Here is a 27,547-nt window from a genome sequence, read left to right as displayed (position 1 = left end):
TCTATACGGAATTCTGTTTTTCCTCCAGAGTTCTAGTTGTTTGCATTAGCCCGCCAAATTGATTATGCGAAAGATGTGATCAAACTGCGGGCGACAGTCTGTGACTGCAGGTGATATCTGTACACAACAACTTCGATCTGACTTGACACGTAAAAACCGTTGAAAAAATGCAACGAGCGGCACCTATATTATATCGAATTGCCCGTTGAGTGATCAAAATCTCTATTTTTTAAAATCTTTCTTACGCTACCTCGTAAATTCTCAAGTACCCTGCAGTGTGATATGAACGCAAAATGCCAGTGTGAACTTTGGCAAATGTTGTAATAAACTGTTGACATAGTATTGGAAGACAGTAAGGCTTGTTAGAGCACAACCCTCCATAAAGGGGTCATGATTAACGAGATACCGCCAATCGAAATTCAGAAACTGGTAATTGGCTAATTTAGGGTAACCAAAGAAAATTGTATGACGTAAACTTCTGTGTAGCGAGAGCTCTACTTCTTTATGGTATCAATCCCGACACGCTGTTAAAGGTATACAGTCATCTGTTCCAATTTTGCCACAGTAACCATGGAAAGAGAAAATCTAGCCTATCACAGATTTTAAACGGGTGGCCGCTTTTTAAAAACAGCGCCCTCGCATGGGCATTTTGAATACCAAGGAACGCTCCTTTGACCATATATGGGCATATTTAGATTACAGGTGACTGTATACCTTTAAACTTTGGTCGGCATTGAGATGACCTCACATACAGCAGGTCTACGATGTATAGGTGAGAGGGCTGGGCTGTAAAGAGAGCTACATTATATTCGTGAGAATTAACAATCGCATGATTATACTGAAAATGTAGTTTGTATTACGTAATATTTCTTCACAGGCAATGTGAACCTCGAAATTGATAATTTAAAATTCTATGTATGTCAAGCCCGTACTATATTGGGAATTACATTATCAGCAATGAAAATCAGGGGTCACAAGAATTGGATCACTCAAATTTTACCTAGTACTACTACTAGCATTTGAAATGCGAAATGGATGCTATCCTCCATGTCAAGACTAAGAAACATTAAATCTTTCGATTTCCGTAACAACAAATAAAGGTCTGTAAAGCAGCTAGGGAAAAACAATTTCATGGTCAGAAAATTCTTCCAGAGATGAATTATCTTCTATAAGTTTTCGACAAACTTAGAGTTGACCTTTGATTACTTGTTTTCCACCAGAAACGCTTCAATCTAATGTTCCTATAAAATTGCACAATCGGTAAAACCTTTTGCATTAGTTTTTCAGATTACTTCACTGCGGATTTTTTTTTTTTTTTTTTTTTTTGGGGGGGGGGGGTCGGGCGATTGAGGATGAAAACGAGTTTCTTGAAATAAACATCATTCAGTCACCACAAATTTGAATGCATTAATAAAAGATGCAGGCGTATGTCAGAAGCACGATTGGGTTCTGGCGGCGCAATTTCATTTGCGTGATCGATGAGTTGGATGTAGATAGGCCTATAGCTGACAGAATTCATTTAATCTAGCTTCCTTTAAAATGTTCGAAGACACCGACAAAATACTGATTATTAGTCAGTCTTTAGTCCGATCACAGTTGGGGACTATGGACCGATGTATCATCGAATCTTGAATCACATAAATAAATTTCGAAAGAAATATCACTTTGAATTGTGAGTGACGTTTAAAAACCACGGGGTAGAGTAACCGTGATTGGACCAATTAGAACCTGTCAAAATATACGTACTTCTCATAGTTATGTCTAGATCCCTTTGTACAGTCTCTATCATACTCTTCATATTTTCCAAACAAACTGACGAATTGCCATTTTCTTATTTTTGCGAGTCAAAACGACCATAAACAAATAAATAAGTAAATAAATAAATAAATAAATAAATAAATAAATAAATAAATAAATAAATAAATAAATAAATAAATAAATAAATAAATAAATAAATAAATAAACAAAGTTCCCGACAGACTTTCACTTTTAAAGGAAGGGGTCGTCAGAACTACGCCCGTCGGGTGCGACTTTCTTGTTTACAATGTATTTCGATATCCAGATGTATCACCATAGTTGCAGTATTCAAATTTTACGATGTACATCAAACATGTTGTAACTTTCGTCAATCGCAAACGTCCCTTGGATACAGTGTTTAAATTGGTAGTATTGGTTCCATGCGACCTTATGGAGAGCCTCGTTTCCGGGGACCTCCACTCTTTAAAAATACACAAACGACAAAAATTTATCAAGTAAAAAATTTATTCGATATTTTATAGAATACCTTCCGTTAAAATCACTAGATTACATGCCTATTTCACTTTCCTTAATAAAGAGTTGTACCGGCATAAAAAAACAGAAAAACTTACGATTTATATTATGAAATGTTCAAAAGTCATCTAACATCTAACGTGGGTCCCACAAAAGCAACCGGGGTCCAGTCGAATGTCCAGGTGAATACAAGCGCATTCATGTGGTGGTATCCGAGACCACACGGTACCGAGCAAGTCACTGGAGGAAAGAAATAACCAGCAATAATTATCGTATTCAACATGTCTGCGAAGGGGCGCCTCGATACGATCGTTCGTCATTTGAACTCGTCAACAGAGCAACCAAGTTGGCCTGGGAACATATCAAATGATGATAACAGTTCAAGAATCCCAGTGCAAATGTCTCCTTGTGCCGGAGAGGCATCGGAAAAACCACGTATTCCGAAACGGAGGTGAGTTTGAAGTCCAGGCGTCTGCAGTCTGCAACCAAAGCAAAACACGCCTGAATCACTCAGGAGGTTTGACATGCACACGAAAGGTTTTTGTCAAGATTTGTATGAAAAGTTGGCAAAATACGCGAGGTTTCTGTCAAAATGACTTATTTCATAAAGATATTCTCCCAGGATTGCTCTGGGCCTTTATAAAACACGATTCTGGATTTAGGGGTCGTATTGTAACCTTTGACCCAAGAGGTGGTGTGATCGGAGGTCATTGAATAGAGATTATTCAAACACCACAAGCACCACAGGCGTAACATCCGTGCATACACACACACACACACATACAGCGTTGTTACTATGTTAGTTCTCGTAAATTCACGGTTACCCATGAATTTAAACAAGCAAAAACACTGTTACAGATGATATTTTCTTTTCGAAATGTGATCAGAGAGAGATATATTAATACCCGAAACTCCGTGAACATATGTCATTGCTGACTATCGCGATGCGATGTCTGCATATTCGCACACATTGTGCATGCCCTATGCATCTGTAACTTTGCCATCGTTTGTAAATTGCAGTGAAAATGTAAAGGCATGTATGTTCACTTGCTGCTTGTTACTTGTGACAAAAGGTGCAGAATCTGAACAGATTTTTTTCATTTTATTAATTGTTAACTAATATAATTCGTAACTGATTTGGATTATTTAACTCAAGTCTTTAAAATATTGGTTACATAAAACATAATCAATACCTATGGCATAGTGTCTATGGCAATAGTTTTGTAACTTTTGCATTGGTTGTATCACAGTCCCCCCACTACAAGCACCGTGGTTATACATGGATGTAAAAAAAGGATATAAGCTTGTATTTGTCAATGCTGGGGGGGGGGGACCGTGATGCTTGGGTGTGTCACCTTGAATTATGACCCTGACCTGTTATTGAAAGGGTGGTCTTTGGAATTCATTAGCATACCAATAAAATTCCATAAGACAGTTTTATACAGCTTTGTGATATCTATTTAATGCTGGTCAAGTTTTATGGCACTCAATCATTAACCCTTTGAGTGCTGTAATTTTTCCCACCAAAAGTTTACTGCCACATTTTACAAATCTTTTATGAATTTTTCTGAAATTTTTTGATAATTTTAGACCAAATGGACATCATATATTATTGGCTACAGTTTTTTATCAAAATTTTGGCAAAAATCTGAGAAAAATTGACTGTTGAGTGTGGTATATTTTTTATAGGTGAGAAAAATTCAGACGGTGGTGCTCAAAGGGTTAACCGTGGTTAAATATTGTATCTCTGCACACAGTCCTTTTGTGAATGGACCATGCTCTGCATGATGTCCAGCCAGGGTCCATTGACTGTGATCCAGCAGACTGAACTCTTGAAGTTAGACTTGTACTTGCAGAGGCACTTAAACAGCAGTAACCAGTGCCTGTACACTATTACTAATTTGTTTTTTTGCAGGCAAGAAGTTCTAAAATGGAATGGTTGGGGTTATAGGGATTCCAGGTTTAATGTTGTCAAAGAAAATTCAGTGGAATTCACAGGCAGCAGGTAGGAACTATCTCACGAGTATTAGCTTACATACAAATGTAAATGCTAGTTATTGTTGTCGTGTTGATTTTCATGTGTACATACTGTATGTATGTGTAAGATGTCAAGTGTGTCTTTGTAGATAAACAAATCACAACATCTGTCAACCTGTCACGCATTGGGATTTGTGAAGAAGTTGTAACAATATATAGTCCTATCCATAATGTCTCATAGCTGAAACAATTGACCTTTATTGTCTATCCTTTATTGTCATTTTCTGCCGTTGGAGAATGGTTTTCATACTAACAGGGTAAGGGCAAGGAGAGAAAAAAAATATAGATATGTACTCCCACTCTGTCGGAAAAGTGCATTAAACACAATTATGAAATGGTTGTGGCCATAAAAGTATATTTTGATGATGTCAAATCTGTATTGAAACAACAATAATGCACCCCCTCGCGACCCATAATGGACAAAAGAAAACTTTGCACGACATAATGTACGAGGCAACGCCGAATACAAAATGGAGTGCTAAGTTTGCTTCAGTTCATTGTGGGCACAGAGTGGGTAGATTATTGCTATTATTTTATAGTTTTGGCAATGCCAGGGAATCTGTATGTAGAAAGCATGTGGGGCCATAATGCTGGATAATCAGATACATTATCATTAATAATCGGGGGGGAGGATGATGTCATAAAATCCGTTAATATTGACAAAAGCTATAATATAATTATAATTAAGTAATGGCAATTAAAGGTATACTGTTACCTGTTTCAATTTTGCCACAGTTACCGTGGAAAGAGAAAATCTAACCAATCACAGATTTTAAGCGGATGGCCGCTTTTTTAAAACAGCGCCCTCGCATGGGCATTTTGGAATGCCAAAAAATGCCCCTTTGACCATATATGGGCATATTTTAGATTATAGTTGGCTGTATACATTTAAGAGTATGTATCAGTATAGGTGCATGAACCAATGTTTAAATTTCACCTCAAAGATCTGGAGACTTACTTCATTCATTGTGATTTGATGTTCCAGAAAAGAAAGGAATGGAAAACTGTGAATTGTTTAGTGCTATGGGCATTATGAGAAATTCTACAACAAAATGTAAAAAAAACAGACATTACCATATGCAGACTGCCTCATCAATACCAAAGCAACTTTGAATGGAAGATAGTCATATAAAATTGCATCCTGTATTATCTTCCTTAGAAACATCATTTGACTATATTTGCCATTTTTCTTGCAATTAGAAAAAAACAAAGAGCTGACAACAGAAGGAGTGGTTCTGTTTTTAATTGATGAGGCTCAAAATCTGCTATATTTTGTATCCTTTTCACAGATACAGAATAGCTGGTCCTCTTCCATCATTCTATGATTGGATGTTGACAATCCCTGGTGTCAATCCAGACCTCAAAACTAGTCCACAGGTAAGTTTTCTGAACTGTAGATGAATGCACTGATATTGTAGAATACATGGATGACTTAGACTTCACTTGCCGTGTGATTACAGGGCAGTATTTATCACTTTTCTTCAGTAGCATCCATTATTACTTTAGACAAATTATATAGTCTTATAAAAAATATGTGTTCAAATACCGTGATGCAATATTATATCACATTATGACATGTATTGTGGAACTTCATCAAAGAGAGTACTAGAAGTAGTTTTTGCTGGTCAAGAAACAAAGAAAGAAAGAAAGAAAGAAGGAAATGCAATGATTTTCCAGTCCTGGTTTGGAATTTACCAGTGACTTGCCATATTGAATTCTTCCCCAACTGGTCAATGACATGATAAAGGCATCAATGGTCTTTGGACCTGCGAGTCCTCATTGATAAACAGCTGACTCAGTCAATTGTCCTCCTTTAATCAAAGTTCCTGTAACCTTTGAACTGCTGGGCAGAGAATTTGACCGAGGTTAACAAATTTATTGTTATAGTATTATAATTTTGTAAGCAGCAAATGACCAGCATGAATCTTTCAAGATTCTAATAATTATAATAAAGCCTTTGGGATAATTTTTCTCAAAATGTGATTATGCTTTCCATGCAGTTTTAGATATCGTACATCAGTTGAAATCTACATTATGTAACTTCCATTTAATATCATATCCACAAATATAAAGGATCTTCAAGGTGTTTAGTAGGTTGATGGAAAATGCACAGATATACCGTAGATGTGTCGTTGTCTTTACAGATAATATACATGTCTTTTCACACTTTTGATGCACAATCGCCTTAGTTTGTATGTTGCAAGATGTGTGCATCCGTCTGTGACCTCACATAACATGTCAAGTTCAAGGCTGAAAAAAAATTGTTTCTCATTCATGTGCATTGATCTAGACTAGCTGCATCAGTCTCTCTGTATTTCATGATCCGTTGAAACAATTAAATATGAAGAAATAGCTGTGTGCTATACAAAACAGAAAATGTCAGTGCATGTAGGGTGATATATACAATACATACACTTCTGATACCTATATAGATATACCTAACACTTGATACTTATCGTTGTCAGATTCCTGATGTGTCTGATTGGTTGATTGTCACTATTCACAGCAACTTAGGGAGTCTGTTTGTATTATTCATTTACAATGGTCAGATTTTGCCCACCAATTGGATAACAACTTCCGAGATGCTGCACATTAGCTCTTATCAGGTGGCTGCATGTCAGAGTTATTGCTGCTGTTGTGTGTAACATTCCTGTACGGTGGTTTTAATGTGGGCGCAAGTAGTTGGATCTTGTGAGCTAATAGAATAAAAAACAACATCATTGTTGCATGATAAACAGACTTGTTGGCCTTAGTGTGATGTTCCTTGATCAAAATTAATATGAGAAATTTATGAAAAATAAATTTGTACGGTGTCAATTTTTTATCAGTCATTTAAAAGGCTTTTGATAAATTCTTTTTTTAGCCTGAAATTAAAGAGGAAGATTTACCACCAGTTATCCGCAATGAAGGCTTTTTAGAAGAACTGCAGGAAACGGGTATTTCCTTCTCACATGATGGACAAGACAGACTTTTCAGAGGACATGGTATGTGTAGAATGATATATGAACTGCTTCTGCGTTTAGGACTGTATTAAAGAACGTGTTTTCATGTACATGTGTTTGTCTGCATATGATCTTGTATGTTAGATACTCAATGTGAATATTGGAAAATGCCAGAAAGATTCAAAGAATAATGAAATGGATGTTATCAAGGAGAGATTATGTCTGACACATCATAGCTGTGATATCAGATACACCCCTCTTTCTGTCCTTTCCTATCATGTACCCTGGCTATAGGAAAAAGAAAAATTAGAATAACTGCAGATGTAGAAATTACAGAGTTTCAAATTGCTGGAAATACTCATCAGAACTGTAAAATTTATAAAACATTTGCTGAGCTTTGTTTTGACCTTACCAATCTCTTGTGTGTTTGGGAACTCTGCTGAATTAGCCCTTTCACCACCATGGTTTGTCCCAAAGCTATTGTTATCAATAGTGATTTTGGACATGTGAACAGGGAATTGGGGATGAACAGATTAAATCCCAGTTGCAGTTTAAAATTGTTAATGTTACATCTCCGAGTTTGAAATTTCATTGACTGATGTAAAGCAGGCAAAAGCAGCAAAATATTAAATTTTGTGTGCTGATACTTGTGTATGTTTATGATGTACTGCATTCCGTGAAAACATATTGTTCAAATCATAAAAAGAAATGTAGTAGTATTAGCTCCTGTAGTGTTAGTGTTCTCGTGTTGTTAATTGCACTGAATAGCCATGTGTATGCATCTTGAAAGTGAAATACTTGAACTACTGCTCAAACTTTCCTCAATGCTACTCTCACCCATTCTCTTACCAAATCAAGAATGAAAATCAGGGGTCACCATGCAAAGTTTGATACGAATTACCTCACATTTACTGATATTTGAAATTCAAAATATTGGGGATTCCTATGTAAACTCTATGGGGAGAAAGAAAATTTTTGATTTTTGAAAAAATAAAACTATGAAAATTTTTCCTACTCTAAGAGCCCATAAGCAGTAGACTACAGAAGAATTAAACAAATTTGAGTCGAAATATCTGTACCAGAGGCATATTCAATCTTAAATCACAACTTTTGTAAAGAGTTGTGAGAATATTACAGTTGACATAACATTTTTGTCTTTTCCCAGGTCACACGTTACATGAACTATTTCTATTGAGAGAAAAAAGGATACCGAGGATACCAGATGTAGTGGTGTGGCCAAGTAAGTGTGAACCCAAACTGCAGTAGTTGACTAGACCATCCAACCATATCATGCATACTACCAAAAAGACCTCACTGGGCTTCTCCAAGCATATCATATCACAGTAGCTCAGATTGTATTGCCAGTTCTCAAAAGGTCAAATGAACATGAAGCCGGCTCTGTGGTAGAGATTTTCATGGTGTCAGCTTTCACAGACCATAATCAAAACCTTTGTCAGTGCAAAATTTTGTCCAACAATGGGTGCCAGGAGTACTTTTTTGACTTGTAGAACATCCAGTGGTATGAATAAAAACTTCAGCAAATATTGATAGTGTTGTCAAATACTAATAACAAAATTATGAATGATAGTATGTCTTTTTTGATGAAAAAATCTTAATTGTTCATGGTTTTCCCTTGGGGAGTGTGCTGTTTTTTGCTTGTAAGTGTGTTACCTCATAACAGTATTGGAAGTTAGTTACTACATGATTGAATAGATGGTCAGTTAGGCATGATTCCTGATGTTATTGTTTGCATGTTTTCATAAAAGAAGAAATATATCCCCCATAAAATATTCATTATCTTATTTATCATCCTATAAATTCTTTACAATGTCATAAAATATATTTCATATACAACTTTTTATCAATATATGCTACATTGCAATGTAAGTGTCATATTGTGGGCAGAATTTTTTTATTTCTTAACTCTTTCACCGCCTTGGTTTGGTTCAATCCCATTGTCTCCAAATGGAGAGATTGGATCTGTTTACCTGAAAATAGGGGTGAAAGGGTGGAATACTGTGAGACACAGGTTCATTTGATCTTCAGACATGGTAGAATACAGGCGATGTAAAATCTTGCATGACAATTTTCTGTGGCAAAGCAAGATAAATCGACCCTGGACGTGACTTGACATGAATGCCCAGTCAACCAAAATTAAACTTCCCTGTTTTGTGTTTTTCGCAGGTTGTCATACTGATGTAGTGAAGCTGGTGGCTCTCGCCAACAAACACAATGTGGTTATTATACCATTTGGCGGTATGTACATATGCACTTGTCTCTTTCTAACCTTTTCACCCGACTTTCAAGGATAGATGTCCATCCAGACCCTGGGTAACAATAGAGCAGTCAGAAAAGTCCATGATATGCTAGGTTGTATTAACTCTTTGAGCACCAAAGTCTATTTTTGTCCCGTTTATAAAATAAAGCCTAGCCAATTTTTCCCAGATTTTTGCCAAAATTTTGAGAAAAAAAACCCGTAGGAATGAAATGTTATGTCCATTTGGTCCCAAATTATAAAAAAGTTCAGAAAAATTCATAAAAATTGGTAAAATGTTGCACTAAAATTTTGGCGGAAAAAAATTACAGCGCTCAAAGAGTTAATGGTGAATGCTGCTTTCTTTTCTTTTGACAATAGAACCATGTGTTTCAGTAAAAATGTGAGCTCAAATAAGTTTTTGTTGTTCATACACAATTTACATTGCTAAGGACGTGTCTTGAATTTTACTGAAACTGTGAAACTACAGCAGCGCATTGTTTCCATCGACCAACCTCAGAATTGCATCAGAGGAACACAATCAAGACTATAACCTTTGCATCTCCAGACTAAAAATAAAGTAAAATCCATTTGATTTCAGCTGGATGGGTAAACCCATGTACAGGGAAAGGCAGTGAAAGGCCATAATCCAAATTTAACTTCACTTTTATAGTATAGCATGTCTATGATATTACATTTGTAAAGAGAGCAAAGAATGCACCAATCATGTCTTCATTCTTCTGTGTGCAAGCTAGCATGTAGCCAATTTTCCTTCTACTGTCAAACTGTAGTCCAATCCAGTATTCTGGCTCCATTTTACAAGAACATTGGAATGAAAGAGTCAAGCAGGGTTTCACTAGGAATTCTGACAGGGAGAGAATTTGAAAGTAGAACTAGATGGGGGAAGCAACAACAACAACAAGTATTTTTTTTCTTAATCCTTTCATTCTTTGTTTGCAACTTTTAGATTTTACAGCTGGAGAAATGACCTCGCTAGCCGTGCAATTTCTCAGGCTGCTGTCTTTTTAATGAAAAGGCTGGTCAAGTCTGAAAACATCCTTCAAGGTTCATTTTACAAACACACTGTTGCTATGCAACAAGGCATACTATTCTGTGTGATAACAAACAGCGTAATTCTTCCTCACTGTAGGTGGTACCAGTGTCACAGGGTCTTTGGAATGTCCAAAGGACGAAATGAGAATGATAGTCTCCCTAGATACCTCACAGATGGTAGGTTTCACAAAGGTTTACTTTCATTTATATACCCTTTGAGCGCTGTAATTTTCTCCCACCAAAATTTTAGTGCAAAATTTTACCAATTTTTATGAATTATTCTGTAATTTTTTGATAATTTTGGACCAAATGGACATCACATTCATTTGCAACTGTCTTTTCTCAAAATTTTGGCAAAAATTTGAGAAAAATTGGCTGGGTTTATTGATAAAGAAGACAAAAATCAACTGGCACTCAAAGGGTTAATTTCTATGATTAGTTGTATCAGATTAAATACCTGCATGCCAATACTTTTATCACACATATGGCAGTGGTGGCACTCTAGGTTGGAGTTTCACCACAGCCCAACATGACTTAGTCTACATAACATGGGCACTTCAAAGTTTTCACCTATTTCACAAGGAAATCCTTTCATATTAGGAAAATTAGGTCACAATTTTTTTAATAATGATGTAATTAAAGGTTAAGATCTGTTCTGTTTGATTGTTCTTTGACTTACAACACAAGTAGAATTATCAAGTACATTATATTAAAGTACCGATCAGCGTTGCTCTGCATCACAAATACCTCATTATGGGTTGTAAGGTGTTGTTATGGTGTACACGGTAACATTTTACTCACTCACTGGCATCAGGAATCACTCAGAGGAAACTCACGATTTATTAACAGGGAGCCATGTTGCTGTGATAGAGTCTACGATAACTGTCTGAATAGATTGATGTAGTATTTCATTCTGCAGTGATAGTTTTATGATAATTGTCTAGGTTGATGTGGTATTCCATTCTGATTAGCTGAGAAATAAGATTGTCTTTACTCAAACAAGACGCATTGTAATGGTGATCTCCACCAGAAAGTACCGGTATTTGTACTCCATCGAAAAAGCATGTTTTACTGTAAGTCTGACACAGGAGCGTTACTTTTCATGCATGTTTTAGATACCCAGATATGCATATTAATATGAGAGATTCTTTCTATCATATAATAAATAATCCGCATTCTTTAACCTATGTCCTTGGTCCCAAACATTCGAAAACTTTGATACAGTTTAACTCTTTTCTTTGTTATATTTGGTACAGAATAAAATTTTATGGATTGATGAAGAAAATTTGACAGCCCACATCCAAGCTGGTATATTTGGAGAAGAATTGGAAGATCAGGTAATGTGTAAAAGACATTTGCTACTCAACAATTTGGATATCACCATGTTCTTTGAGGCTGTAGATTGTTTTCACATTCCATTCCAACAGGACATCTTTATATAAAACAAAACTAAAATGCTTGAGAGACAAAGACTGATGTCAGTTCAAAGATGGGATGTAGCTTCTGTATTTAAATGGTACGATCGAAAAATCCAGAAGTTATCTAACTTGATTTAGAACCATGTTCCGCAGTTAGGGTGCACCTTCAGTTATGAATTTTACTGTATTCCTTTTAATTGTAGTTGGAAAAACGAGGACTCTGCACTGGACATCAGCCAGATTCCATGGAATTCAGTTCTTTAGGGGGATGGGTAGCAACTAGGGCATCTGGAATGAAGAAAAATGTGTATGGAAATATTGAAGACCTGGTAAGTTTGATTGCACTTTCATCAACCAAAAAAATGCTTGGTTAGTACTTGATAAAGTCATATCCCGCATACGGCCCCCCCAAAAGATTGTTTCTGGTCATTGCGCGCGTCACTTCAGAACCTACACGTCATGTCTTTTTTTTTGTTACATACCCATCAGTCGGCTACTCTTGATATCCCTGCTTGCACGTCCAAAAATGCTAAAAAGAAAACGGAAATATTATGCAGCCAGTGATAAAAGACAATAACTGTTGCATCAATTGTGCCAAACCAGAATTTTTAGGAATAAAAAAATAAGAAAGAAAAAATAAGAAAAGAGAACTCTGTCGCAGCATCACTTTTGCTGAATGTCAAGGACCAGAAACATCTTTTTTCGCCTAATACACTATTCATTTTTCCTTGAAAAAATGTACCCTTTTGCAGTAATCGTTCGAGCAATTTTCAAAGATGGCAATCAAGCCATTTTTTTTTAGAAATGAAATTTTTCCTGCAAAATTTCATAAAGCATAACTATCCATCAGATCTTAGTAAGGTCAGCTTTTTAAAATGTTGTCTGTACCAAAAAGTGTTATTTCCTAAGAAAACTAAAGATAGGAACTGTTTGAACATGCATCAGTGGGTCCACCTTTGCGCCTATTTATGAACTAACCTTTAACCCATGAACAGACTGAAGTGTATAACAGGGATTGTTCATGCTTTTCAAAGAGTTGAACTCATTCCTTAATCAAAGAGACAGATCTAACAATAAAGTGGAACTTGGAATACAGACCAAATTAAGTTAGGAAAGTGTGGAAATAGGTATATGAAAGTATCTCTTGTGAGAACATATATTATATATACCCTTTTCCATGCCCTGTCCAACTTGCTGTCTGCAGTCACAATAGAGACAGGTCAAGCATGGAATGGCAATACTGTGAGTGTGTCTTTCAGCCTTTGTAATGGATGAATGTGTAGGTGTCTGTACGTTGGATGATAGCCATACTTAACTACTGATTGAAAAATGAAAACAGAATGGATAACAGATTCCAAAATAAGTATCATCTTTTTTGTTGGGCCTCTTCTTTCTGTCATGCTTGCTACGAATGATGTCGTTGGACTTATTAATCATATTGATTTTGTCTGTTACTTCTTTCAGCTTGTCCATGTTCGAATGGTGACTTCCAGAGGTGTGGTTGAGAAGAATTGTCAGGTGAGTGTTGACAATGTGTTCAACTTGAATTTGTCATAGTCAGTGTCCCATTTGGTCCATTGGTGTGCCCCACTAGGGTAATTGCAGTACCTGCCTGTCATGAAACAAGACAGCTGTCAGTGCAGAACAATTTATACCTCTGTTGCATCTCTGTCTTGGAAAATTATTCCCTCTCTGCCTCTTGCTGGGTATAAATAAGCCAATGTGAAGACCAGAAACAGTCCACTATGATAGTTTATATCATTTACATCATGCATTTCGTGTACACTGATTTCACATCAAAGAGAGAACTTTGCAAGATCTCTATATATCAGCCCCATTTAGCAAATGTGAATAGGTTAAACCTGGAATTTGAACGGACCAATCGGTACAAACCCATGTACGCAAAGGTGCACAAAATTTCCATACAAGCTTGTACATGTGGGTTGACTTGTCCTTTTTATTCTGGAATACAACCATTAAGTAGTGGTTGACTGAAATATGTCCCATATGGTGCAAGACTTGAAGGTTTGAAGGTCCCTAAAAGACAGAGATACTGTAAACATGATTTTTACAGAGTAAAGCTGTTATAACATACCAAGCCAAGTGGGTGAAAATACATATGGTTTTGGCTCAATACCGCTTTTTACTGACTTGGCAGATGGGGAAGTGATACTGTCTGGCAGGTAAAGGGTTAAACCCATGGTCAGCATCCTGATTATGTTGCTGCCTGTAGCGTTTGAATCAAAAATACCAAATGTATTATGCATTTACATGATAATGTAACAGTAAATTAAAAAATATAAAAAATTGCCCCCCCCCTCCAAAGTGAAAATCTTACATTGTTTGTAAACCTATCATTATGTACGTCATCAAGTACAGTATGTGTGACTTGTGTGTACCTGACTGAAGTGAAGAAAAAAAATGATTTTTAAAGAGAAAATGTTCATTTTCCGCCAAACTAACTTGCAAATAGGTATGTTGAAAGTGTTGATGTCAGATTTTGTATTATTATAACTTTTGAAATTTTACTTTTCAGGTTCCTAGAATGTCGTCAGGTCCTGACATTCACCATTTTATACTTGGATCAGAAGGCACCCTGGGAGTGGTTACAGAAGTGACGCTCAAAGTTAGGCCGCTCCCTCCTTACAGAAAGTATGGCTCAGTCGTCTTTCCTGATTTTGAACCAGGTGTAGCGTGTCTTAGAGAAGTAGCAAAACAGGTGAGTATTCAGTGCTGGATTACGATGACTCAGAATGTGCTTATCAACTGACATTGGAACGGTCATCCCTGAAGATTTACCGCACAGACATTCCTGCCTACCAGTTGGGGTAAAGTTTAGGGTTGGTATCAAGTAGATAACTCTCCAGGGGGTGACTGTCCTAGAATCCAAAATTACCAGGGTTTCACTTAACTTTTGTTACACCTATGTTAGTATGTCATTGAACAACTGAACTCCCTATTCCATTTAGAACAAGAAAATACAGTTGCCATTATACCATACTGTCATCTGTTTGTTTATGTGGTGTGTACATATTAACAGACATACCAAAAAAACATGATAACATACATATGGCAGGACGACTCATTTGCGAGCTTGATATTGATGTCTCTCCATATTGAAAATGAAAGCCATTTTGAGTTTCTGAGGGTTCTGTACAATTTGGGTACCAGGGTTCTGTACAATGTGGGTACTCTGATAAAAAAATTGTGTGACCTCCCGTTTTACTAGTGTACAACACAAAGACTTCCATTCGGGTCAGTCACAATCAGGGTGCGCTAGATGATTTTCATTTGTTATGGACATATATCTGCTATTCAGACTGATATTATATTGCTTATTTGTTTCTAATAAATAGTAATAGTTGTAACTAACTTGGTCACAAAAGAAATATTGCATATATTGTGAAGGTTGGTTGTACATCCACGAAAATGCCTTTAAAAACTGTAAAAAGTAGCGTTATGCTGTTTCACTTCAAAATGTACTTAATTTTAAAATGCCTTTTGGAACACAGTGTTAAAATTGTGGAATTTTTAGCTTACATATGTTATTGCAGAATACCTAACCTTTCTTTCACAAGTTATTTCATGTGATTATGTGCATCGGAACAGAAACTGTGGTATTTTTACCAAAACTGTAACATCGTTATGTTTTTTGTGTTTTTTGACCGTAAGTACATCTACCTTTAGTTTATATGTAGAAAAATGGATAAAATATTGTAATACTGAATTTAATTCCATCCTCAACATCCATGGCAAGCATTTTATACACAAAAATTTAAGTAAAATTGCATATTGTATTGTTTTGTGAATAAATGAAAATGGAGATCGTTGTGGTCGGAATTTCTTGTAGCGTCCGTGACACACTCATATCTTAAGGACAACAGGAGTTATAAAAGATCTGATGTCACAGGCCTAAGTGTCAATAGGTGCCTACCTTAAATAAACAAATTATATAATTACTGTCCCTTGCGTTCACTATTAATATTCCTAAAATATGGAAATGTAGCATCCGTGACGGTGTAGCGTCCGTGACGGTGTTTACTACATAGTCATAATTAATAACTATTTAAAACATTTTAATGCAGTTAATCCACTGAAACATATAAATACTAGTGTGCATTGTGTGTACATGCATGGAGTTGGGATACAAAATGTCTTCAAGGCATAAAATTGTAAATTTGCACAAAATTGATTTTTTAAAAAGTAATAAAACACTCAAAAAGTTGTGTTGATCCTCAACTGTAACACTTAGATTGGTGTTTTTAAGAATGCAGTAATTATATTCAATATGTTATTAGAATTCTAGTGAAAAGAACAATGAATTCTGTGCTGTATATGCATTTATTATTGTGTATTCCATTTCAATTCATTATGTCACGGATGCTACAGTAAAATGCGAACATTGTTTTTCAGATTATAAGCCAATCTAAATGTGAAGTAACCACCACATTTTATATAAAGGAAAATGAGGGCAACTCCACACATCGGCTCTACCAAGATTGTTTAGTATTATGATATGGTGAATAAAAGGATCATTGCATTTATTTTGTGTGGAATACATGGCGAGACACCGGTGAATCGATAGTGCTTTAACCCTAGTCATGTGATCTGGGAACCCGGTAAACCGGTTTGTTGATTGAGTGATTCGTCTTAACGGTGTTTCGGAACCAAAAATGGGGTTCCTTCATCAGTCGCTCTCTTGTTTTGTATCCTCTCCGCTTGGTTGTGTGATGAAGTCATCTTCGTCCTCGAGGAGGAGAAGCCAGATTCGTTATTGAGAGAGTTAGCCACTATTGACTGACTCTATAGTGAGCGATCCGGTGTGTGGTCGTATTATAATTAACATGACCCAGCATCGACCGGAGTTTCTGGACGCTTATAAGGATTTTTGTTTTAGGGCATATTTTGAGCGTTGCTAGTGCTCGTTATGTTAACAGTAAATGTTGTACTAATCTGACAACAATTACTTGTTTTAGGCATTTAAATCGATTAACCGAACTTTTGGTTTTGTGTCAATTTTTCATGGACTTTGTAATAGATTTCGGGTTGATATTGGTGCCTGCTTTCTGGTGTTTGAAAAGCATGTTGTGAAAGGCTGTTTCGAGAAATAAATCTTATTTCTCTGTGTTTAGCCATTCCCAGGTTTCATGGTTTCGTTAACAATATTTGCTGTAAACGGCCTTTGAAATCAGTTTGGTCTGAGGAGAGTATTGGTTTATTTAATTCATGCCGCCAACTTTGATTACTTATATGGCAGCTCTCTCAGTTTTTGATTTTCTTTGCCAGATGATGTTTTCTGTATTGCTCAGCAATCTTTTCAGTTTGTTGGTTGATTGTTGTACCAATTCGATGACAGATTGCATCTTGGTTTTATACGATAAGTTGTGACATATGGAGACAAATTTTTAAAAATTCAGATTCCCCGTTGTTAAAACCACTATCGTGAAACCTTTTAACTTTTCCAGCAATATGGGCAAAGTGTGTTTGAATTAACTCACCGGACTTTTCGGTTGTCGTTCCGGATATCGACGGACTGCTTACTCCTTCACTTGTTGGTCAAAGTTACATAACGAGCTATGATTTTGTAAGAAGGATTTTGTTTTAAATGCTCGTTTTATAGACCATGAGGAGTGTCGTTAGAAAACGACTCAAGGGTTGATCCCAGAAGTAAGCTCAGCTGCAGTGATTTTTTACTCCAACTGATTTTTGCAGTAGTTGCTATAGCTTTCTTGTTCAATTTAAAGAAATTGTCAATGTTTTAACACAATTTTCACAATTTAAATGTTTGATAGAGAAAGGTTTTGGAGAAAAGAGAAAGAAAAAACCAGATTGTTAATTGCTTTTTATATTTCAAATTGATCTAACTTTCAAGTTTGATTTTGGTAGCGTCCGTGACAAAATTACATGTCATACTAAACAGAAAATATTTAAGAAAGAAGTTCATTTTGATTACACTGAATGGTATTAATATTGTTGCTATAGCATGGTTAATTCATGACAATAAAACTTTTAAGTACAGCATACCAGCGGAAGGACATAGAGAAGTTGAAAGTCCTATTAAAAAATATGATCAATATTGTTGTATTTCTCACTAAACTTGAGGTTGTGTTCTTTCATGGAAAAATTAAGTAAATCATACCAAGTATAGCTTATTTTAATGCCAATTTGCATCTTTTATATTGTAATAACATAAGAAAGCATTAACAAATCATTGTTTAAAATTTTATTATGACATTTGTGCTTCATGTACAACATTTCTGTAGCGTCCGTGACACTGCGTCGACCATATAAAACAATGTGCACTGTGGTAATACTAATGACGTTTGCTTCACCAAATTTTAGGAAGATATGCCCCATACCATAACCTTTCAACATATTATTTAACTGGACAGTTATCATGAACTTGAAATTTTGATCTAAGTGACACACTCTAGCGCACCCTGATTGTGACTGACCCGATTTCAGTTTAAAATTTTTTACACTGTACCTTGTTTTGAAATCTGCAAAGTTACACATCTTTGCCCCAAACTTGCAAGGCACTAGTGCTTCTCATATGAACAAAATCCATCTTTTGTATGAAAAAGGCAAATTTTGCCCACATTTATCACATATTGAGCTTTCATTGCACCATCTTGTGATTTCCTTGTAGAGATGTGCTCCAGCTTCAATAAGACTGATGGACAATGAACAATTTAAATTTGGTGAGTTGAGCATGATCTTGTCATGAATTCTGGGCAAACTCTCTGCACCTATAGTGCACCTGTGGGTATTTTTTCCATAGTGAGTTTGGATCTAAATGTAAGATACCTAATGCACAGCAAAGCAGTGTGGATATCTCCATAGTTGGCAATTATTGAGTGACAAATTTGAGATTGTAATGGTATGATTATCTATTCTAGGCGCTTGCATCAGTGGGTGTATATAGTGCTTCAGAAAAACTTTCACCATATTACTCACTATTTTAAATTTTTGTCCAGTTCCCGAGTTTCCATAGGAAATTTTCATTGTTCTCACAACCGAGATATATTGTATTGCCTATCTTCATAGTACTGCTCACTGCATAATTACTTTTCATATCAGAATTTATTAAATGGTTTCCAAATATGTAATCTTTGTCCCAACAAAAAGCATTCCAGCATTGTATCCGTACTCAGTTTCTGTGAAATATTAGTGTTTGTGTTACCAATATTTCTTTCATTCATGCAGGTCATGCTTTGAAACCACCAGCATCATCAATGTTGAGTTCTTTCCTAGATGGCATTAAAAAATTCTACATTACTAGGGTAAGAAATTACACCATCAAATGTGATAACGTCCTCTGCTGTTGAAACTGTTTGAAATGATGATATGCACATGGCAAATAAAACTGATGACATTTGACCCCAACCCCTCCCCTTTAATAAAAGTTTGTATTTCTGCACAGTTTAGAGCTGAAACAGCTTCTCCAGAACGCAATGAGCTATGTTTATTATGCACATTTTTAATTAAAATCTGCCGTGAGGAGACAAAATTGACATACTGCTTTTAGGGGGAGGAGGGGCTTGTCACAGAAGGCAATATGTATCAGACTAGATTTATATTTGAATAAAATGTCTCTCTCAGTGTTTTCACTATGAATATAGTACATGAATCATACTTCTCTATCGTATAGTGCAGTGTATTTATCATACCAAAATACCTACAGCCAGCAACTTTCATTGAAATGCTTTGATAAAAACAAGCAATGTATCGTTCGTTTATTGTTGTCAAACCAAGGTATGACCTCTACCTGACCCCTAACTCTCATACAAATTTAATCCAAATATACCAGAGACAGAAACACACCTTCCTTTTTACCATCAGTATTTAAGTGAGAACAGAATTTCCGGGAACTCTATGGTATATTCTGTGATGATGTTTTTTATATTTTTTCCTCACAGTTGAAAGGCTTTGATGTGAATAAGATGTGTGTTGCTACTTTGCTCTTTGAAGGAACTAAAGAGGTGAGGCTTTCGTAATCTTTGATTTTCCCCGTCAAATGAATTTTCTTTTTGCTTTTACAATTCCTTGTCAGTGCATCCAAAATAAGGTTTTGTGCTCTGACCTTTAACCAGCATTGATTGGTCTAGCCCAACAATATACGTGGTAAGGTTGCTCTGATGTACAGGGAAATACTGGTTCAATTTTAAATTTCCAGGAATGAAAGTCTTTAACCCTTTAAGTGCTCTAGTTTTCCAATTAAATTTTTAGTGCAACATTTTACCAAATTTTTATGAATTTTTCTGTAATTTTTTGGATAATTTTGGACCTAATGGAAGTCACATTTCCTTGGCTACAGTTCTTTATCAAAATGTTGGCAAAAATCTGAACCAGGCGCTCAAAGGGTTAAAGCTTCCTGGGAAGCCTTGGAAAAGTCCTTGAAAATGAAATTGAGTCCCAGAAAGCCCTGGAGAATTGCAATCCCAGCCCCAATTTTCAAGAATGACAAGGTGATCAGTCATGATAATGTAAAATGACATGAAAAATTACATATAAAATATTTGTTATACATGTGCTTGTTTTCTGAAGCATCTTTTCCATTCAATACAAACACTTCAAATACTCAAATTTCTGATGTGCTATGCTTTCATGTGACTTATATCAGTCATTGTGTGCTGTCTATTACAGGAGGTCCTAGCTCAGGAGAAGAGGGTTTATGAAATTGCCCAAACATATGGGTAAGTTCTTTTGAAAGAATTTTGCATGTCTGTAGGGTAGTATGTGTCTCGCAAATGAATAACTTAAAACTCTTGCTCAGATTTTCAATAAGGAATCTTTTAAGGCATTCCCTTTTGAAACCAAGAATAAAGATTAGAAGTCACTAAGCAAAATTTATAACAGAGAAACAAATTACCCAATATTTACTGACTCTTGAAATTCAAAATGGCCGCCACCTCTATGTTAGCTGTATAGAGAAAAATTTAAATTTGTGATTTTCACTAAAATAAACCAGTGAAAGGTTTAATTACTCCATGAGCTTAAAAACTTTTCCCACAAGTGGTTGACAAAAGAATTGCAATAGTGTGAGAGACAGTATGTCTGTCCTTGAGGTGCATTCTGTATTAACAGTCTGCTTGTTCCTCAAATTATCATAAAAATATAACCAATCTGTGTTTGTATTCAAGAAAAAACAATTGTTGGCACAAAGTATTAATCTCCACTGTGTGTATGAAAACTTTGATATTTTCAGTGGATTAGCTGCCGGTGAAGACAATGGACAGAGGGGTTATCAGCTCACATTTGCGATAGCTTACCTTAGGGTAGGTATTAAGTACCTGTTTTGAATTGCTTTTTCTTTGCACTATATTTTGTTTGTTTTCAAATTCTATACATTTTACGTGAAGTTATACAATGAAAATAAGAGTTTTGGTGCCCATTCAAGATCAGGAACATCTGAAGTTCAATGAACTGTTATCACAACCTGCATATTGGACTTGCGTGGCAGAAATTTAACTAGAGTATCTCTACATAGTGATATTAAATTGAATGAGAGGTTACCCAACAGAAAACCTACATTTATGCATTCTTGTGTTCATTTTTTTCGCTTTTTCTTAATTTATAGGATCTTGGTCTAGATTATTATGTAATTTCTGAATCTTTGAGACTTCAGTACCATGGGATAGGTGAGTCATGTATGGGATCCCAAGGGATTGAAATATGGCTGACTGGAGAGGAAGATTTTCATGACTTTTCTTTTATTATTGATATATTTATTCCAGTCATTTGAAAGACATGAAAGATAAATGGATACATGTTGAGCAAGTTGAAAATGACCTGGTTCAAATTGGCCACATTGGCCACTAGAGGGCACACTTTACTTCAGACCGTGGCCATTGACAGTTGGCTGCACTGTTTGTCCTGCGTGAAACGAAATACCACTTTTGCATATGAATACCTCGTGACCCTCCATTTTACCTTCATGTATGCTTAGAAAGACAAGATTGAAAGAGTATTTCCATCATTTTAACACCACTTCCTTTGCAGAGTGTTGGATCTGTACCGTAATGTGAAGGAGAGACTATACAGAGAATGCCAAGAAAGAGGTGTACAGTATGCCCCCTTGGTAACAGCAAGGTCAGTTGTAACCTATCACAAGCATGTTACAGAACTTTCCATTGGCCAAGTACACTTTTATGGAACCTTCCATTGGTTAAGTACAATGTAACAGAACTTTCCATTGGCTAAGTACACTGTTACAGACCTTTCCATTGGCTAAGTACACTGTAACAGAACTTTCAATTGGCTAAGTACACTGTTACAGACCTTTCCATTGGCTAAGTACACTGTTTCAGACCCTTTCATTAGTGAAGCACACCAGTCAATGTAGAAAATAGAAATAGTATTCTGATAACACATTAAAGTAGAATAAAGTAATATAAACAGTGTTTCATCTAGACAGGGGGATTGTGGATTCCCCCTCTGTTGAAATGCTGGCACCCCTTGTAATTTGTCAAGGGGGGACCAGCCCCCCCTTGAAATAGTGCCAGTCACACCTTAGAGATACAAGTAGAACACATGTAGTGGTGAAATCACCCAAGATATTCTGGTTGAGTGGGAAAGTGCCCCTATTGATGCCATTCTGGATAAAACACTGTATAAATCATTTATAATTTCTCATATTCAGCATTATAGTTGCGTAAAAATAGTTTTCGTGTAAAATAAGAAAAATATTTCTTTCTTTTTTCCTGCAGAGTCACACAAACTTATGATTCTGGTGCGTGTGTATATTTCTACTTTGCCTTTACACATCGAGGACTTGGCAACCCAGTACAAGTCTATGAAGATATTGAGGTAAACCCCAAATAATAAAATGTGTGTGTTTCCAGAAACCCAATCCAGCCAACTTGAAACCCTCTGACCCTAAACTATATTCACATTTGTAAATGTCATCCGTGATTTTGCTCAATTTTACCGTATTTTGATTTGTCGTACACCATTAAAAATATGATTAAGTTTCTCTCAAAACAACTAGTACCCATTTTCCTGAAGGCTTATTTAAGGAAACACAAATAAAAATGTTTTGCCTCTTTACAAGCTATGTCATGATGTAAATATGAGCCCGCTTCTCTATACGTAATAGATTATAGTCATGTTATATATGCACACAAACACATACATGGACAAAGCAAATACAGTTAGCATTTTGTGGTCTTCAGACCAGTACCAATAAATTCCAGTGGTCCCAAGGTCAAGTTCACAAATCTGACATACATTCTTTCTGTGACAATATCAAAAGTAGGTAGCCATAATAACAATCTAACTAGTGCAATTTCTCTGTTGTTTTCTTTCAACAAGGGTGCGGCCAGAGATGAGATTTTGTCCTGTGGTGGCAGTATTTCACATCACCATGGAGGTAGTGTATTGAGTTCACCATCCCTTCTTCTTTTCTGCCTTTACCATTGCAGTCACCGAGCCCTTCTTGCAGATCATGGGCAGTGAGTCACAGTATTTTAGCAAAGAGAAAAATTCTGTTTGATCCAATTACACTGTGAAAGCTTTTGACAAGATATGCATGTGTGTGGACAGATACAATCAAATACATGCAGCAAAGTCACATTACCTTTGTATTCTTTACTGAATTTGAGACTAGTTGACTAAATATTTATGTGAAAGAGGTCAAGTCTGTTGGCAAATTAAAAAAAAAATTACCGTACTTTGTAATAATTTTACACTTCTTTTTATTGTTGCAGTGGGCAAGATCCGTAAGAAGTGGTTACCTCAGACTATATCAGATGTAGGGATTGGTATGCTCAAAGCAGTTAAAGAGTACATGGACCCCAACAACATTTTTGCAAATCAAAATTTAACTTACTGAAAGTGAAGTAATTTCTTATGGAAAGCAATACTGGCATTTAGAAAAGGAAAAATGAAAGAATAGATGATGTAAATGATATATCGAAGGGTTGCAAAGAAAAGGTATCAACCCTCTACACCGCCATTGTATGGCCCAAAACTGTTGTTATCAATGGTGCTTGTGGACCTGTTTGCAGGGAACTAGGGTGAACTAGTGAAGTGAAGAATAATATAATTGTAAGATAGTGGGCATTGTTAAACTTGGCAACTTTGCCATAATGGTGATCTTCCTGATCTGATTATGAGCCAGACTTTCTGAATAGTGGTGTTCATCCTTCGATGTGATCTCCATTTTTCGTTTGTTTTCTTAAAGAACAGAGTGTCAATGCAAGATATAGTTAGAAAGTATAGTCGATGATATTAGTGTCTGTTAATTCTTTCAAAATCAAATTTTGGTTCGACCCTATGTTCTCTGTGGCAAATGTAGACTTTGGTAGCAGGAAATGGGGGTGGGGGGGGGATGATGGGATTGCAGAGGTATCAAGGGACTAGAAAACCATGTCAAAAATCACAGGCATCATTCCAGTCCCTGTGCCATCTCTCGTGAAATGGCCTCTGTGGATTGGTTTGAGCATTTGAGGATTTCCAAATATGAAAGACCAATTTGCCAACTTTCCAAGTTTTTCCCTGAAAGTCTGTAAAATGTTGACGTTTTTATCCATTGATAAGGAGACAATCAATGATACATTTTTTGGATGAGACACGGTCCCTCCACGTTTTGTGGAGGGACCGTGGATGAGATACAGACCTATGGAGAAATGGGTCATAGAGGGCGCTGGTCCAAATGTTTCATTGACTTGCACCACACATTAATCATTTCTGAAAGTATATGAGGGAGATGAAATTTAAAATGAGCTGAGAGATCTACTTTCAATTGGTAGACTTTAAGTTCAATATTTTGTATGCTGTCAATCTTAATGCTATTTCTAGTTTAACTGCCTTTCTCATACCATATATGCACTTCAACTATTGTTCCATAGATTTAGCCTTCGTTCTCCGTGAGGCATTTCCATTCCAGTGAGGCATTTCCATTCCTGTTAGGCATTCCCAGTTAGGCAAGGAAACTGAATCTATTCAAACCTCATCATCTGCAGTCCTGATTTTAAGCAGATTGCTCTAATGTACAAACTTTAATAGGGGCGTTACTTCTGAACAATTAGAGGTACTTGTATTTTACTGTATTGAAATCAAAGTCATGTTGATAATTCCACTGCTGCCTTTTGTAATGGCAGAGCATTCTATGTTATGGCCCATCTTCCTTAGTGCAGGCTTCAGTGCTTTTTGTTAAAGGTATACTGTCACCTGTTCCAATTTTGCCACAGTTACCATGGAAAGAGAAAATCTAACCAATCACAGATTTTAAGCGGGTGGCCGCTTTTTAAAAACAGCGCCCCCACATGGGCATTTTGAATACCAAGATACACCCCTTTGACCAGATATGGGCATTTAGATTACAGGTGACTGTATACCTTTGAGGGTGGGTATGTGGGTAAATTTTACTGGCATTTCCAGTGGCATATCATTGCAACCATATCAGGGGACATGAGAAATGATACAAGGGTTCCAAGACTTCATACCTATGTTTCTAATCCCTAGCAAAAAGGCTGCAGCTGTATTTGAGAATGTGCTATGCTAAAAAATCTATCCCCATGTTTGCTTGTAGAGATTAGTGTGTTCATCTGTGTTTCTGCCAATGAGTTGCAGCTTACAACTACCTGGCCAAATTTACTTGAAAGGCTGCTCAATGTTTGATTTTATCCTTGTGAAATTTTGTAAATAAGGGGTGAAATGTAGTTACAAATGTAGTTACAAATGAAATCAGAAAGTATCATTAGAAACTGGCAGATTGCATCTACTCAAATGTGCACCTAGTTTTCATTTAGGCTTAGCAGAAACATCGTATGTTACAAATAATGCGATGATTTTCATTTTTTGCTCATGACAAAAACAGACCAAAAATGTTAATTTATGATAAGCCATAAATAATACTTGCAAGTTCTCAGCAGTATAATTTTTCACATAACATTTTTATGTGCGCAGCTTTTTGTACTTATTATATTAAAATCAGTAATAAGTTTTATATTTGACACAACATAGAAGACTCAATGTTTTATCACAACAGATTTCTTCATTTCTACCGTTAGTAAGACAGAATCCTCAAATGAATGTGTTTTGTGGTATGTGTACTTGGCAAATCCACTTTTTGAACACCAGAAAGGTGACAGATTTCACCTGTGCAAACCAAAAATTTCAAACATTGAGATTATTTGAAGTTCAGTGCAATATGCAGGAAAGAAAATCCAAGGGAGACGCTAGGGCAACATGTACTAAGAAACTTCTTTTGATCAAATAATAAAGAATTGGTAATTTAAAACACCTTTTTGTGTGGTCAATTTGTCAGATTTACTTTTGTATGTTGCGTTTACACTAATGATGGGCATTTAGTAATATAATATGGACACCATATTTGTGTACAGGTAAAAAATGACTCTATTTGAAGGAGGGTGGGGGGGGGGGGGGGCGTCAGAACTGAGTGTGTGTGACCTCTTTGTTTACAAACAATGTATTTTATGCATGATATCTAGATGCATCATGTCAACATAGCTGCAACATTTAAATTTTAAGATATTCAGCATGAACAAACATGTTTTAACTTTCATCAATCGCCAACATACCTTAGATACAGTGTTTACATCAGTCGTAGGGGTCCCTGGCAACATGTGAGCAGAGTTCTGACGACCCCCTCCCTTTAAAACTACAAAAGCAATGACCTCATTACAAAAACCTCACAAGTTACTGCAGGGAAAATGGACTTGCATAGGCATTGTATAAATTCCAAAATGGCTGCCAAAGCTTGTGTTCCACTGACACATCTGCAAACTTGCGGCTGACTTGCAGCATGTTTGCAAGGTTATATCTGATTGGTCGATTGTCATTATTCACAGCAACTTAGGGAGTTTACTTTCATTATTCAATTATAATGGTGAGATTCTGCCAACCAATTGGATAAAAGCTTTCAAATCGCTGCAAGTCGCCCCCAAACTTGCAAACACTGTAAGACTGATGATACATACAAAATTGCTAGTTCATACAGTGTTTCAGTTACATGTCAAAGTTGATGATTTTTGAATGATGGTCATTGTTGGTTTTTGCAAACAGTGGTACAGCTGACACACTACACAAAATGTCAAAAGTAAACTTGCAATCGCTTTTGTAATCATTTGTGGAATTTAACATTACTTGTAAAACAGTAAATTAAGGAGATTTTTCATACTGTTTCCTAGCTATTGTAGGTTTCCCGCAAATGGTGGTATGGCCGCCAAACTATGCACCGAATTGAAATTTTTGACACACTATTGACATTGTAAACATCTAAGGATTATCTTTAGATGGTGAATCAAAAGAAAATCAAAATGATGTGATCACAACTCATTTTGCATTATGCTTGGGTCAGCTTTTCACTGTATCAAGTCCTTGTGGGCAAATTAAATGAATCCTTCAGTCATGTGGACTACTCAATGGCCCATGCCAAAATTTGTCTCAAACCTGAAGAAAAATGGCTGAAAGTAAAACCTGATTTTGTCATTTTCTAATTTTAAAGCCAACTACAATTAGAAATATGTATGTGTATGGCTAATTTTCTCAGATAAATATGGCTGAAAATAAAGTCTTCAGAAGCATATCCCAGAATGCACTGAATA

At 36.1% G+C, this 27,547-nt stretch overlaps 1 protein-coding gene across 1 annotated transcript; it reads left to right on the top strand.

The window, feature by feature from the left end:
- Nucleotides 1–2,519: 2,519 nt before the first annotated feature.
- Nucleotides 2,520–26,222, top strand: LOC139116971 (alkyldihydroxyacetonephosphate synthase, peroxisomal-like). The gene is given in 22 exon segments (XM_070679728.1): nucleotides 2,520–2,722; nucleotides 4,187–4,276; nucleotides 5,598–5,685; nucleotides 7,172–7,292; nucleotides 8,416–8,490; nucleotides 9,435–9,506; nucleotides 10,655–10,734; nucleotides 11,814–11,894; nucleotides 12,179–12,304; nucleotides 13,440–13,493; nucleotides 14,512–14,694; nucleotides 18,625–18,676; nucleotides 19,182–19,258; nucleotides 19,895–19,957; nucleotides 20,622–20,671; nucleotides 21,184–21,253; nucleotides 21,556–21,586; nucleotides 21,589–21,616; nucleotides 21,978–22,067; nucleotides 22,685–22,784; nucleotides 23,289–23,346; nucleotides 23,684–26,222. Coding segments are annotated over 22 exon segments (1,884 nt in total). The 5' UTR covers nucleotides 2,520–2,552; the 3' UTR covers nucleotides 23,809–26,222.
- The last annotated feature ends 1,325 nt before the right edge of the window (nucleotides 26,223–27,547 follow it).

The sequence above is a fragment of the Ptychodera flava genome, chromosome 18, assembly GCF_041260155.1.
Source record: "Ptychodera flava strain L36383 chromosome 18, AS_Pfla_20210202, whole genome shotgun sequence".
In the NCBI taxonomy this organism is placed as follows: Eukaryota; Metazoa; Hemichordata; class Enteropneusta; family Ptychoderidae; genus Ptychodera; species Ptychodera flava.
Note: the sequence above shows the minus strand (reverse complement) of the source record. Positions and strands in the feature narration are given on the sequence as shown.